Below are 13893 nucleotides of genomic sequence, written 5' to 3'. Positions count from 1 at the left end.
TTCCCTTTCACAGATAGAAGAATTATAGCCTCAGTATTTATGTATATTTTTGAAAGAGTGAAGTGGGGACTGAGAAGGTATATCTACATGCTATGCCTTTTGATAGCATTCTGTTTCAAATCTCCTTTTCTCATCATTGACTGGAACACAGTTGAAAAAATATTAAACTGATTTTGTGACAATGAATTTAGGAATTCCAGTTAGCTAAGGATTAGAAAAACTGATTTTCAGAGGCATACTCTGATCCAGAATGGGGCTTTAATATTGTATTATACTGAAATATAAGGCAGAGGTCTACTAAAATCTAGAGTACTTGAGCACCATAATACTCATCTCAGTCAGTTGAAGTATTCAGGATCAATGATAAAGTCCATTCAGGACTCCTAAATAATAAACATTTTTTTTAAGAAAGTAATTATCAGTAACCTCTGGGTACCTGACCATACCAAAGTTAGCAAGTGATTCCAAAAATTTTTAATAGAATCCAGGCCTGATTTTACAAGTTAAATGAAAAAGAGTTCTAGGAAAAACCTTTCATTGGCACCTTTATGAATGTATGAATGATTACTTCTTCTTTTTTTTTTTTGATACAGAGTCACTCTGTTGCCCAGGGTGGAGTACAGTGGCACGATCTCGGCTCACTGCAACCTCCACCTCCTGGGTTCAAGCAATTCTCCTGCCTCAGCCTCCTGAGTAGCTGGGATTACAGGCATGCGACACCATGGCCAGCTAATTTTTTGTTGTATTTTTAGTAGACACGTGGTTTCATCATGTTGGCCAGGCTGATCCTGAACTCCTGTCCTCAGGTGATTTGCCTGCCTCGGCCTCTCAAAGTGCTGGGATTACAGGCGTGAGCCACCGTGCCCAGCCTATGGATGGTTACTTCTTAAAATTCATACAAGTAATATAACATGTGTTTTTTAGAAGTCTTATTTAAGAAATTTGAAAGATATTAAGTTATAAGAAAAATTATCTTGCCAAGAATTTCAAAAGTCAGGAAATAGCAGCACTCACCCACCTTCACTAACCAGCTCACTATTGTCTGACTGTTTACAAGAGATGATCTTCTCCACTAGTTGGTTGTAGCTGCAGTTACCAACAGCTTTTACAATGTCATCAATCTAGAAAACAAATGACTGTCTCACTAATCATGGTAAGATTAGGAACAAAACAAAAGAAAGCCACATCACTCTTTAGAATTTTATTCTAATATAATACTAAATATAAAACTATTATTTACGAAAAACAAAATCACCACTAAAATCAACACCCAACAGTTTCCAGGTTTGTTTACAGCTCAGTAGGACACATTATGAAAAATACTGCAGTTGTATTATTTTAATTATGCAAAATAAGATTAAATGGGATTATTACATGCAACTTTATTTCTTAAGGTCATAAACATGTATTTAAGTGATCAAAATAAAACATAAACTATTCCAGAAGACAAAATAAGAAAATATCCTTTTTTTTCTCCCAGCATAAAGTATCAAGTTTTTTTTTTTTAACTAAAAAACAAATGTTGCACATTTAAAGCAAGGCAACTTTAAATATGTTAATTTATAGGATTAATAAAATTATTCCATTTTATTACTTATTTCCTAGAAAAGTATAGTGGAGATATGAGTAGAGATAACTAATGTTATTTTCCTGAAGAAAAGTTAATATATGTTAATCGGGGATGGGATATGCGCCATGATTCTTATTTAATCTTTGTTTTTAGAGGTACAGCAGTAGAGTAAACTTAAACTTTTAAGCTATAGGAAAATAAAATTGGGCTTCTCTCTCTCCATTACACTTTGCTTTGACTATAGAAGAAAAAGAGGTTTCTACTGTCTAAACAACTTATATAGTTGCCTTTCCATACATAAAAATATATTTATATGTATTTATAAATTATTTATGTGTACTGCTGTATTAGTAAGTTATACACCTAATAAAACAAATACAAATTTTAGAATTACATAAATAAAAATAAGAGGGCCAATGTTTTCTTCCTACATTCAAATGATCACCTTGAAGACTTACTCTTTGAATACCACAGGTCTCAACATATATCTGCACAATACTCATAGCAGTGGTTTTCAAACTTGGGGAGCTTGTTAAAAAGATGTAAAAGAATTTCAGGCTCATGTTGCTTCTCAATTGTCTAAGTTTTCATTCCACTGCCCAGGTGATTCCGATGCATAGCGAAGTTTGAGAACCACCATTCTAGGCTATAATTTATTTTCCTTGTTTATGAAAAAGTCTACAATATTAAAAGCCTCTTAACTCATACAACTGGAACTGATGATTGGTTGAGTAAACAATCAGTTAATTCAAAAAGTCACAGCAGGAAATTGTGGAAAATGTTTACAGGCATAAATATCTTAAATACTGTTTTTTTTTTGTTTTTTTTTTTTGAGATGGAGTCTCACTCTGTTGCCCAGGCTGGAGTGCAGTGGTGTGACCTTGGCTCACTGCAACCTCTGCCTCCTGGGTTCAAGTGATTCTCCTGCCTCAGCCTCCTGAGTAGCAGGGATTACAGGCGCCCGCCACCACACCTGACTAATTTTTGTTTGTTTGTTTGTTTGTTTTGAGATGGAGTCTCACTCTGTCGCCAGGCTAGAGTGCACTGACACAGTCTTGGCTCACTGCAACCTCTGCCTCCCGGGTTCAAGCGATTCTCCTGCCTCAGCCTCCCTAGTAGCTGGGACTACAGGTGCACGCCACCATGCCCAACTAATTTTTGTATTTTTAGTAGAGTTGCGGTTTCACTATGTTGGCCAGGATGGTCTTGAACTCCTGACCTCAAGTACTCTGCCTGCCTCAGTCTCCCAAAGTGCTGGGATTACAGGTGTGAGCCACTGTGCCTGGCCCATATCTTAAACATTTCACATTAACTTAAAACACAAAAATGTATTCAATGGTCATATCTTTTGATGCAGTGCCAAATCCTTTTCCTTGCGAGAGGATCCTTGGGATAAGATTCTATGTACATTGCACAAAAAAAATCTATGAGTTCCAGCTTTGATTTATGTAACATGAGAAGTTAGACCCTTAAGAAACAATTTGAGGGCACAATCTCTTCAGATGTTATTTTCCTCAACACCTTTACTTTATAGTGCTTTTCATAAGTGACTCAACTTCAGTAAGTCTTTTCAAATAATCTGAATTTTCAATTCTAAGAAATCCACAAAAATATAGCTACACTAAGTTGGGCGTGGTGGCTCACACCAGTAATGCAAACAATTTAGGAGGCTGAGGCAGGAGGGTATCTTGAGGCCAGGAGTTCAAGACCAGTCTGAGTAACACAGCAAAACTCCTGTCTCTAAAAATAAAATAAAAATATTTTTGAGATTGTTTTCTTACTCTGTCTCCCACGCTCTGTCACCCACGCTGTAGTGCAGTGGTGTGATCTGGGTCTCACTGTGTCACTCTCGCTGGAATGTAGTGGCGTGATCACAGCCCACTGCAGCCTTGACCTCCTAGGCTCAAGCAATCCTTCCACCTCAGCCTCCTGCATAGCTGGGACTACAGGCACACATCACCACACCCAGCTAATTTTTAAATTGTTTGTAGAGACAGGTCTCATTACGTTGTCCAGGCTGGTCTCAAACTCCTGGGCTCAAGCAATTCTCCCATCTTGGTCTTTCAAAATGTTGGGATTACAGGCGTTAGCCACCATGCAAGGCCTCTAAAAAAATTTTTCTTTTTAATTAGCTGGACATGGTGGTGCACGTCCATAGTCCCAGCTATTCAAGAGGCTGAGGAAAGGATCGCTTGAGTCCAGGAGTTCAAGGCTGCAATGAGCTATGATCATGCTACTACACATCAGCCTGGGCAATGCAGCAAGACACTGTCTCTAAAACAAAACAAAACCCCCCAAAACCCAACTACAATAATAAACACAAGATCAATAGGCTGGGCATAGTGGCTCATGCCTGTAATCCCAGCACTTTGGGAAGCTGAGGTGGGCAGATCACCTGAGGTCAGCAGTTCCAGACCAGCCTGGCCAACACGAGGAAACCCCATCTCTACAAAAAATACAAAAATTTAGCCAGGCGTGGTGGTGGGCACCAGTAATCCCAGCTACTTGGGAGGCTGAGACAGGAGGATCACTTGAAACTGGGAGGTGGAGGTTGCAGTGAGCCGAGATCACACCTGGGTAGCAAGAACAAAAACACTGTCTCAAAAAAAAAAAAAAAAAAAAAGATCAATATACAAAAATCAAATCTATTTCTCTAGAGTACCAATAAAAAAAGATTTCAAATATTCATAGACAGAATCTGTACATTAGTATTTCACTCAAGGCCAGGTGTAGTGGCTCATGTCTATAATCCCAACACTTTAGGAGGCTAGCAGGGGAGGACTGCTTCAGCCCAGGAATTTGAGACCATCCTGGGCAACATAACAAGGCCCTGTCTTCACAAAAAATAAAAAATCTAGCCAGGCATGGGAGTGTGTGCCCATAGTCCCAGCTACTCAGGAGGCTGAGACAGGATTGCTTAAGCCCAGAAGTACCAGGTTGCAGTGAGCTATGATCACGCCACTGCACTCTAGCCTGGGTGTCAGAGTAAGATCTTGTCTTCCCCCACCCCCAGAATTCCATTCATCCAATTTATTTGGATGCCTATTACATACTACTACATGCAAGGTGCCATTAGAGAATCAACAGACACAACAGTGAGCAAAATGGTTTATGCTTTCATAAAGCTTATATTCTAGAGTAAAAGCAAATAATAAACCAAATCAACAAATACATAATGTAAGGTTGTTGTATATAGTGGTATGCAGATGTTTGTTTTCACTGTAGTACAGTATTCCATAGAATATACCATAATGTGGTTATTCATTTGTCTTTTGATGGCTATTCAAGTTGTTTTCAGTTTCAGACTATGGCAAATAACACTGCTGTGAAAAATTCTAGGACATTTATCCTCTTCCACTCATCAAGAGTGTATGCCTTGCCAAACTGCTGAGTCTTAAGGAATGCTTACCATCAACTTTAATGGATAAACCAAACTGGTTTCAAAAGTAGATGGCCAATTTCCACTCTCATCACAAGGAATGAGAATTCTCTATGCTGCACATCTTCACCAACATTTAATATTGTCAAACTTTTTTTTTTTTATTTTTGTTTTTTGAAACAGAGTCTCGCTCTGTCGCCCAGGCTGGAGTGCAGTGGTGCGATCTCAGCTCACTGCAGCCTCTGCCTCTCGGGTTCAAGCAATTCTCTGCCTCAGCCTCCTGAGTAGCTGGGATTACAGGCACCCACCACCATGCCCGGCTAATTTTTGTATTTTAATAGAGACAAGGTTTCACCATGTTGGCCAGGCGTCTCAAACTCCTGACCTCAGGTGATCCACCTGCCTTGGCCTCCCAAAGTGCTGGGATTACAGGTGTGAGCCACTGCGCCCGACGTAATACCATCAGACTTTTAAATGTTAGCCAGTCTGATGTATGTACAGTGGTCTCTAATTCTGATTTTAATTTGTATTTCTCTGATGACCAATTCATATGTTCATTGGCCATTTGGATATCTGTTTTTGTGAAGTGCCTATTCAAGTCATTTGCTCCTTTTTTTGGCTGGGCTATCTTTAAAAAATTATCTGTAGGAGCTCCTACTTTCTGAATATTAATCCTTTATTCATTTTTTAAAGTTGCAATTCATCTTCTACTCTGTGGCTTGCTTTTACATTCTGTTTGGAATGCCTTTAGATGAACACAAATTCTCAGTTATAAGGTAGTCATGTTTACTAATGTTTCCTTACAGTTAATAGGTTTGTATCTTGTTTTTGAAATCCCTCCCTACAGTGATGTCATAATATCAGGAACATAGTTTCAAACTTTTGTAGTTTTATTTTTTATAGTTAAACTTTTTTTCCCCCTCCAGGTTTGTAGAGCCAGGACCTTAGTATATTGCCCAGGCTGGAGTATGGTGGCTATTCACAGGTGCTATCATAGTGCACTGCAGCCTCAAACTCCTGGCCTTAAGTGATTCTCCTACCTCAGCCTCCTGAGTAACTGCGACTACAGGGATGCCACCTCACCTGGCTTTTACAGTTAAACTTTAATGCGCATGGAATAGAATTTTGCAGTGTGAGTTGTAGGAAACAGTTTCATTTTTTCCCTCTATGTCTACCTAATTGTCATAAAACCTTTTGTTTAAAGGATTGCCTTTCCCCATTGCTCTAGAGTGCCCTAGTTCTATCTGTATAGTGATCTTTTTAGGCCTCTATTCTCTGTCATTGGTCTAATTCTTAATTACAATATTTAAAATACTTTGTATGTGAGCTGGGCATGCTGATGCACAACTGCAGCCCCAGCTACTTGGGAGGCTGAGGTGGAAGGATTCCTTGAGCCATCTGAGGCTGCAGTGAGCTACGATCACACTACTGCACTCTAGTCTGGGCAACAGAGCAAGATCTTGTCTCAAAAAAACAAACAAGCAAACAAAAAAAGAATTAAAAATAAAAAAAAAGAATTCAGGCTTACATTCCTCAGACTGTCATTCTTCACAATCTAAATTATCTGGCATTGTCATCTGCCAGAATCCAACCTTGGATGTATAAACTGCTGGATATGTTGAGACTTTTCAGTGAAATTCTCAGAGTTGCCTTGCTTATAGTAAGCCATCCTTCCATTCTCCTGAATCCCAGCAGCTTTTACCAATGGACAGAGATGAAAAAAAAGCACTGCCAAGTCCTTGCTATTATGATCTCTGGTTTCCTAGAGTTAATGGATGCACACATGTATGCTGCATTCCATCAGTCAATATTTACTTATGTGCCAGGCACTGTTCTAAATACTATGCTGAGTCCAGCCCTTATAAAACCTATATTCTAGTGGGAGATGACAGTTAATCAGGTAAAGAAATAATAGCCTTTTGGCTGGGCGTGGTGGCTCACGCCTGTAATCCCAGCACTTTGGGAGGCCGAGGAAGACGGATCACGAGGTCAAGAGATCGAGACCATCCTGACCAACATGATGAAGCCCCGTCTCTACTAAAAATACAAAGATTAGCTGGGCATCCTGGTGCGCGCCTATAGTCCCAGCTGCTCAGGAGACTGAGGCAGGAGAATCACTTGAACTCGGGAGATGGAGGTTGCAGTGAGCCGAGATCACGCCATAGCACTCTAGCATGGCGACAGAGTGAGACTCTGTCCAAAAAAAAAGAAAAAGAAAAAAGAAAAAGAAGGAAATAATATCCTTTCTTCTTGAGCCAAGCACAGTGGCTCATGCCTGTAATGCAGCACTTTGGGAGCCCAGGGTGGGAGGATCGCTTAAGGCTAGGAGTTTCAGACCAGCCTGGGCAACATGGTGAAATCCTGTCTCTATAAAAAATACAAAAATTGCCAGGCGTGCTGGTGTGCACCTGTAGTCCCAACTACTGGGGGGCCGAGTAGGGAGGATTGCTTGAGCACAGGAGGCTGAGGCTGCAGTGAACCAAGACTGTGCCACTGCACTCCAGCCTGGGTGACACAGCGAGACTCTGTCTCAAAAAAACAAAAAACAAAAACAAAAAAACCCCATAAATACTTATAAGGATTTTAAATCTTATTTTAATTAAACTGGATGCTTTTAAGGCAATGAGGAGGGAAGGGTAAAGGGAAGGATTTATTTTACAAAGATCATGCTAAGTTCAAGACAATTCAACAGGATAAGAATAACCTTTTCAGCAAATGGTACTAGGACAACTGGCTATCTACATGTATATGAATAAAGTTGGGCCCTTTCCTCGAACCACATACAAAAATTAACCCAACATTGACCATATTCATAAATGTAAGTGCTAAAACTATAAAACTCTTAATAGAAAATAAAGAACTAAATCTTCTTGATTTTTGGTTAGGCAAAGCCCTCTTAGATAGGACACCAAAAGCATAAGGGACAAAAGAAAAATAAAGTGAACTTCACTGAAATTAAGTCCAGGCACAGTGGCTCACATTTGTAACCTCGGCACTCTGAGAGGCTGAGGTGGGAAGACTGCTTGAGGCCAGGAGTTCAAGACCAGCCTGGGAGTTCAAGCGTGTCATACAGTGACACGCCGTTTCTAAAAAAAAAAAGTAAAAATTAAACAGTATTTCCAAGTCATATATCTGACAAGAGATTTGTGCTTAGAACACATCAAGAACATTTGCAACTCAATTACAAAAAGACACATAGCCAAATAAAAAAAATGGGGAAAAGGGCTGGACATGGTGGCTCACAGCCGTAGTCTCACACTTTGGGAGGCTGAGGAGGGAGGATCATTTGAGCCCAGGAGTTCAAGACCAGCCTAAGCAATATGGCGAGATCTCATTTCTACAAAAAATTAAAAAGTGAGCAGGGTATGGTGGCATGTGCCCAGCTACTTAGGAGGCTGAGGCAGGAGGATCACATGAGCTCAGGAGTTTGAGGCTGCGGTGAGCTATGATCATGCCACTGCACTCCAGCCTGGGTGACTCAGTAAGACCCTGTGTCAAAAAAAAAACAAAACCAAAAACAAAACTCAACTGTAAAGAACCAATCTAATTAGAAAGTGGGCAAAAGACATGACGAGACATTTTACTAAAAAGAATATGCAAATGGCAAACAAGCACATCAAAAGATGTTCAGCATCATTAGCCGTTAAAGAAATGCAAATTAGGCTGGATGCGATGGCTCACGCCTGTAATCGCAGCACTTTGGGAGGCCGAGGCGGGTGGATCACCTGAAGTCAGGAGTTCATGACCAGTCTGACCAACATGGTGAAACCCTGTCTCTACTAAAAATACAAAAAAATTCAGTGGGCATGGTGGTGGGCGCCTGTAATCCCAGCTACTCGGGAGGTAGAGGCAGGAGCATCACTTGAACCTGGGAGCAGGAGGTTGCACTGAGCAAAGATTGTGCCACTGCACTCCAGCCTGGGCAACAGAATGATACTCCATCTCAAATTAAAAAAAAAAAAAAAAAGAAATGCAAATTAAAACTACAATGAAATATTGCTACCTAAGAATGGCTAAAATAAAAAATAGTGACAACATTAAATGCTGATGAAGATACAGAGAAACTGGATCACTCATATGTTACTGGTGGGAATGTAAACTTTTCTACAGGTAATCTAGTAAACAGTTTGTCGCTTTCTTAAAAAAAAAATACACAAGTTAACGGGGCATAATGGTGCATGCCTGTAGTCCCAGCTACTTGGGAGGCTGCGGCAAGAGGATCACTTGAGCCCAGGAATTCAAGTCCAGCCTGGGCAACAAAGCAAGACCCTGTCTCTTAAAAAACAAACAAACAAACACACAAACCCACAAGCAACTACGATATAACCCACCAACTGCACTCCTGGGCATTTAACCCAGAGAAATGAAAAACGTACCTGTACACAAATGTTTACAGCAGTTTGAGATAGAGTCTTGCTCCATCACCCAGGCTGGAGAGAAGTGGCACGATCTTGGCTCACTGCAGCCGCCACCTCTTGGGTTCAAGTGATTCTCCTGCCTCAGCCTCCCCAAGTAGCTGGGATTACAGGCACACGCCATGACAGCCACCTGATTTTTGTATTTTTAGTAGAGATGGGGTTTCGCCATGTTGGCCAGGCTGGTCTCGAACTCCTGGTCTCAAGTGATTCACCCGCCTCAGCCTTCCAAAGTGCTGAGATTACAGGCGTGAGCCACCGTGCCCGGCGGGAAAACACCCAGATGCTCTTTAACAAGTAAAACTGCGGTAGGTCCACACCACAAAATACTACTCAGTAATGAACAGGAGCAAACTACTGATAGATGCAACAATCTGGATGATGCTTTGGACACTTATGGTGAGTATGAAATGCAATCCAAAAAGATTACACACTGTATATAATATTCTCAAAATAACAAAATTATAGAAATGGAGAAAGATTAGTGGTTGTCAGGGGTTAAGAAGAGGGTAAGGGTGTGAGAGAAGTGGGTGTGGATATAAAAGGGCATCAGGCGGGATTCTTGTGTTAACAGAAATGTGCCATATCTTGATTTTATTTATTTACTTATTTCTCTATTTATTTTGAGACAGGGTCTCGCTCTTTCTCTCAGGCTGGAACGCAGTAGTGTGATCACAGCTCACTGCAGCTTCAACCTCCTGGGCACAAGTGATCCTCCCACCTCAGCTTCCTGAATAGCTGGGACTACAGGCATGTTCCATCATGCCTAGCTAATTTTTTATTTTTGTAGAAATAAGGTTTTGCCATGTTGCCCAGGCTAGTCTTGAATTTCTGGGCCCAAGTGATCCTCTTGCCTTGGCCTCCCAAAGTTCTAGGATTACAGGCATGAGCCACTGTGTCCAGCCATGTATCTCGACTTTATTAATGTCAATTTCCTGGTTTTGATATTTTACTAAATTTTGCAAAATTACTAAATTTTCCCATTGGGGAAAATTGGGTAAAAGGTATGAGGGATCATTCTTTATTATTTCTTTTTTTTTTTTTTTGAGACGGACCGTTGCTCTGTTGGCCAGGCTAGAATGCAGTGGCACCATCTCGGCTCACTGCAAACTCCACCTCCCGGGTTTAAGTGATTCTCCTGCCTTGGCCTCCTGAGTAGCTAGGATTACAGGCGCCTGCCACTGGACCCAGCTAATTTTTGTATTTTTTAGTAGACACAGGGTTTCACCATCTTGGCCAGACTGATCTCGAACTCCTGACTTCATGATCCACCCACCTCGGCCTCCCAAAGTACTGGGATTACGGGCGTGAGCCACTGCGCCCAGCCTGTTCTTTATTATTTCTTACACTGGCATGTGAATCTATAATTACCTCAAAATAAAAAGTTTAATTTATAAAAAAGGTAAATTCTCACCTCATACCATAAAACAAAATAAATTTGAAAGGCATTGGCTGGTATGATTCCTTTGTCTTTTTCTTTTAAAGTTTACAATTAACCAATATTATTTTGAAATTTGAATCTTACTTTATGTTAAAAAATGTAAGTAAGTGAAAATAATATTAAAACAGTATAGGAGTAGAGATAACACAGATCAGTGGAAAAGAGAAGACTCTAACCTATTTAAAAATTTAGTATGTTATAGTAGAATTATTTTTTCCTTTCACCCTTCCAATTGACTCTCCATTTCTTCTCTATTCGGGAGACTAACCTCTATGGACTGCAGCAACTGGAATTCCTACTCTCTAATAATCAGTTGAATTTGGCCAAAGGGAGCTACTAGAGGAAATCAGAAAGTGGGAGTCAGAGAATGTATTACCTATGCTCTTTCCCTGCTGGGCCATAGCTTGGGGGTAGTATTCCTCTCCTGAAGGTCACATCTCCTGGTCAGGAGCTCTGTGCTTTACTAATCAATCTTGCTGTGTTCTGCTAAGTATTCCCTCTCCTTGTCTCTTCAGAGTTAGGAGTGGCAATTATTTTCTGCTGTTGCTAGGTCTAAGATGCTACACCATCTCTTACTTGTTCCCCTTAACTTTGCCCACACCTTTGTAAATAGTCTCTTCATTAAACTTTTGACAGTTATCCTTAAGTGTGTCGTCTACTTCCTGCCAGGACCCTGATACGCTTAACAAGAGGCAAAATCTGGATTGCTAGACTAATATACCAAAGGTCAATGTACATTTAGAAATGTACAGTTAGAGTGATGGATATATGGGGGTGCCTTTTTAAAATAAATGTTTGGGTAATACAAAATCTCTTTTCAAAGCTATGCAATAAAGAATACGGTCTTGCCCAAAGAGAGGTTTGACCTTTGTCCCAGCTCCTATGAAATAACTTCTAAATCTTGGCATTTCTGTACCAATAGGAGTGACTGTGTTATTTATTGTGGGCCCCTTGGGCCACACCTGCAGTTTATACTAATGATGGATCCCTTGAACCACATGGTGTCAGCTCAGCTTCCAGGGAGGGAAGGGTAGGAGTCTGGGTTCAATTACATGGGCAATAAATTAAATCATATCTACATAATGAAATCTCAGTAAAAAATCTGAACACTGAAGGTGGGGTGAACTTCCAGGATTGGCAGCACTCCATGCATATTTTCATACATCAATTCCAGGAGGGTATGATGTCCTGAGGATTCAAGGGAAGCTTCACAGTTGGAACCCTCCTAGATTCTGCCGTATGTGTCTCTTTCCTTTGCTAATTTTAACCTGTATCTTTGCCCCGTAATAAACTGTAATGGTGAGTATAATAGGTTTCAGGGAGTCCTGTTAGTCACTCTGGTGAATTACTGAACCTGAGGGTAGTTTTGGGAAACCTCTGAACTTGTGATTGGTGTGAGAAGTACGGGTGGTCTTCCATGAGCTCTTCCCTCTAACCTTGTAGTTGGGCCCTAGCTCCTTAGAGTTGGGGTCAGAAGCCTTGGGCAGACTTAGTAGTATGGAGGACTCTGTTCTTAACCTCATAGTTTGGCTAATTCCAGGCAAAAGTACAAAAAAAGTAAGTAACAAAAAATATAAATTGAGATTAATTTGCCAAATTAATACATTTTTCCTGTATTTGTGTTTACATAATTTAAATTCTTCGACTTACCTGAGGGTCTACTAACCACCCATGGTACAAAGGAATATCAAGAAGATCAAATACTATGCATTCTGGTGTATATTCAAACACTCGAACACCAGTGAATCTTACATTTACATCCAGGCCTGTCTGTAGTTTGTGCAAAATTGCCATGGCATCACTCATATTCTGAAAATAGAAAAGGGGAAAGTTCTAATTCAGAAACATCAAAACAAGAACAAAAAAGATATTCAAGTACAAGCACATTTACTTTTAATTTTCCATTTTATCCAATAAACTCAATTCAACATATTTTTATTATTGAGTATCTACTATGTGTCAGAAGCTAGTTGGAGTTTGAAAGATATAACAATGAATAAAACAGACACTGAGGTGGGCGGATCACTTGAGGTCAGGAGTTTGAGACCAGCCTGGCCAACATGGTGAAACCCTGTCTCTGAAAATACAAAAATTAGCTGGGCATGGTGGCATGCGCCTGTAGTCCCAGCTACTTGGGAGGCTGAGGTGGGAGGATCACTTGAACCCAGTAGGTGTAGGTTGCAGTGAGCCGAGATTCTGCCACTGCATTCCAGCCTTGGCAACAGAGTGAGACTCTGTCTCAAAAAATGAAACAAAACAAGACAAAGTCCATGCTCTTATGCAACTAACATTCTATTGGGAGAGATAAACATGTATATATATAAAACAAGAAAAACTGAACAAGATGAAGTTGTAGAGAGTAACAGAAATGAAGGACCTATTTTAGACCACAAAGTCTAAAGTCAAATGTTTTTCAAGTCAAAGAGGAAGAAGGCCTCTCCTACTGGTGAATCTAAAATAACTGAAAGTAGGATCTTGAAGAGATAGTTGTACACCCACGCTCATTGCAACATTATTCATAATTCTTTATCTATTCTTAGTTACAACTGACAAATGAATAAAGAAAATGAGATATATACATACAATGGAATATTATTCAGCCTTAAAAAAAAGAAGGAAATCCTGTCAGATGCTACAACCAGATGAACCTTGAGGACATCATGCTGAGTGAAATAAGCCAGTCACAAAAGTAAAAATACTGCATGATTCTACTTATATGAGATATTTAGAGTCATCAAAATCATAAAAACAGAAAGCACAATGGTTGTTTCCAGGGGATTGGGGGAAGTGGAAAAGGGGGGTTGTTTGATGGATATAGGGTCTCACTCTGTTGCCCAGGCTAGAGTGCAGTGGTATGATCATGGCTCACCACAGCCTCAAACTCCTGGGCTCAAGTGATCCTCCCATCTCAGTCTCCCATGTAGCTGGGGCTACAGGTATATGCTATCATGCCCAGCTAATGTTTTTGATATCTTGTAGAGACGGGGTCTCACTATGTTACCCAGGCTGGTCCTGAATTTCTGAGCTCAAGTGATTCTCCGCCTCAGCCTCTCAACGTATTGGGATTACAGACATAAGCCACCATGCC

General features: G+C 40.4%; 1 protein-coding gene across 6 annotated transcripts in view; it reads right to left on the bottom strand.

Annotated features, from left to right (window-relative positions):
• Positions 1–13893, bottom strand: part of MINDY2 (MINDY lysine 48 deubiquitinase 2) — a 93697-nt gene that overhangs the window by 38972 nt on the left and 40832 nt on the right. For 2 of the 6 annotated variants that reach the window (XM_063596679.1, XM_008953222.6), the window contains exons 4-5: positions 12558–12614; positions 1019–1121 (exon numbers count right to left, since the gene is read on the bottom strand). In XM_063596679.1, coding sequence (XP_063452749.1) covers positions 1019–1121; positions 12558–12614 — 160 coding nt within the window. Of the gene's footprint in view, positions 1–1018; positions 1122–12455; positions 12615–13893 lie in introns of all 6 variants that reach the window. The other 4 variants (XM_008953221.6, XM_003827898.7, XM_063596680.1 and 1 more) reach the window with 2 other exon arrangements.

Source organism: Pan paniscus, chromosome 16 (genome assembly GCF_029289425.2).
Source record: "Pan paniscus chromosome 16, NHGRI_mPanPan1-v2.0_pri, whole genome shotgun sequence".
In the NCBI taxonomy this organism is placed as follows: Eukaryota; Metazoa; Chordata; class Mammalia; order Primates; family Hominidae; genus Pan; species Pan paniscus.
Note: the sequence above shows the minus strand (reverse complement) of the source record. Positions and strands in the feature narration are given on the sequence as shown.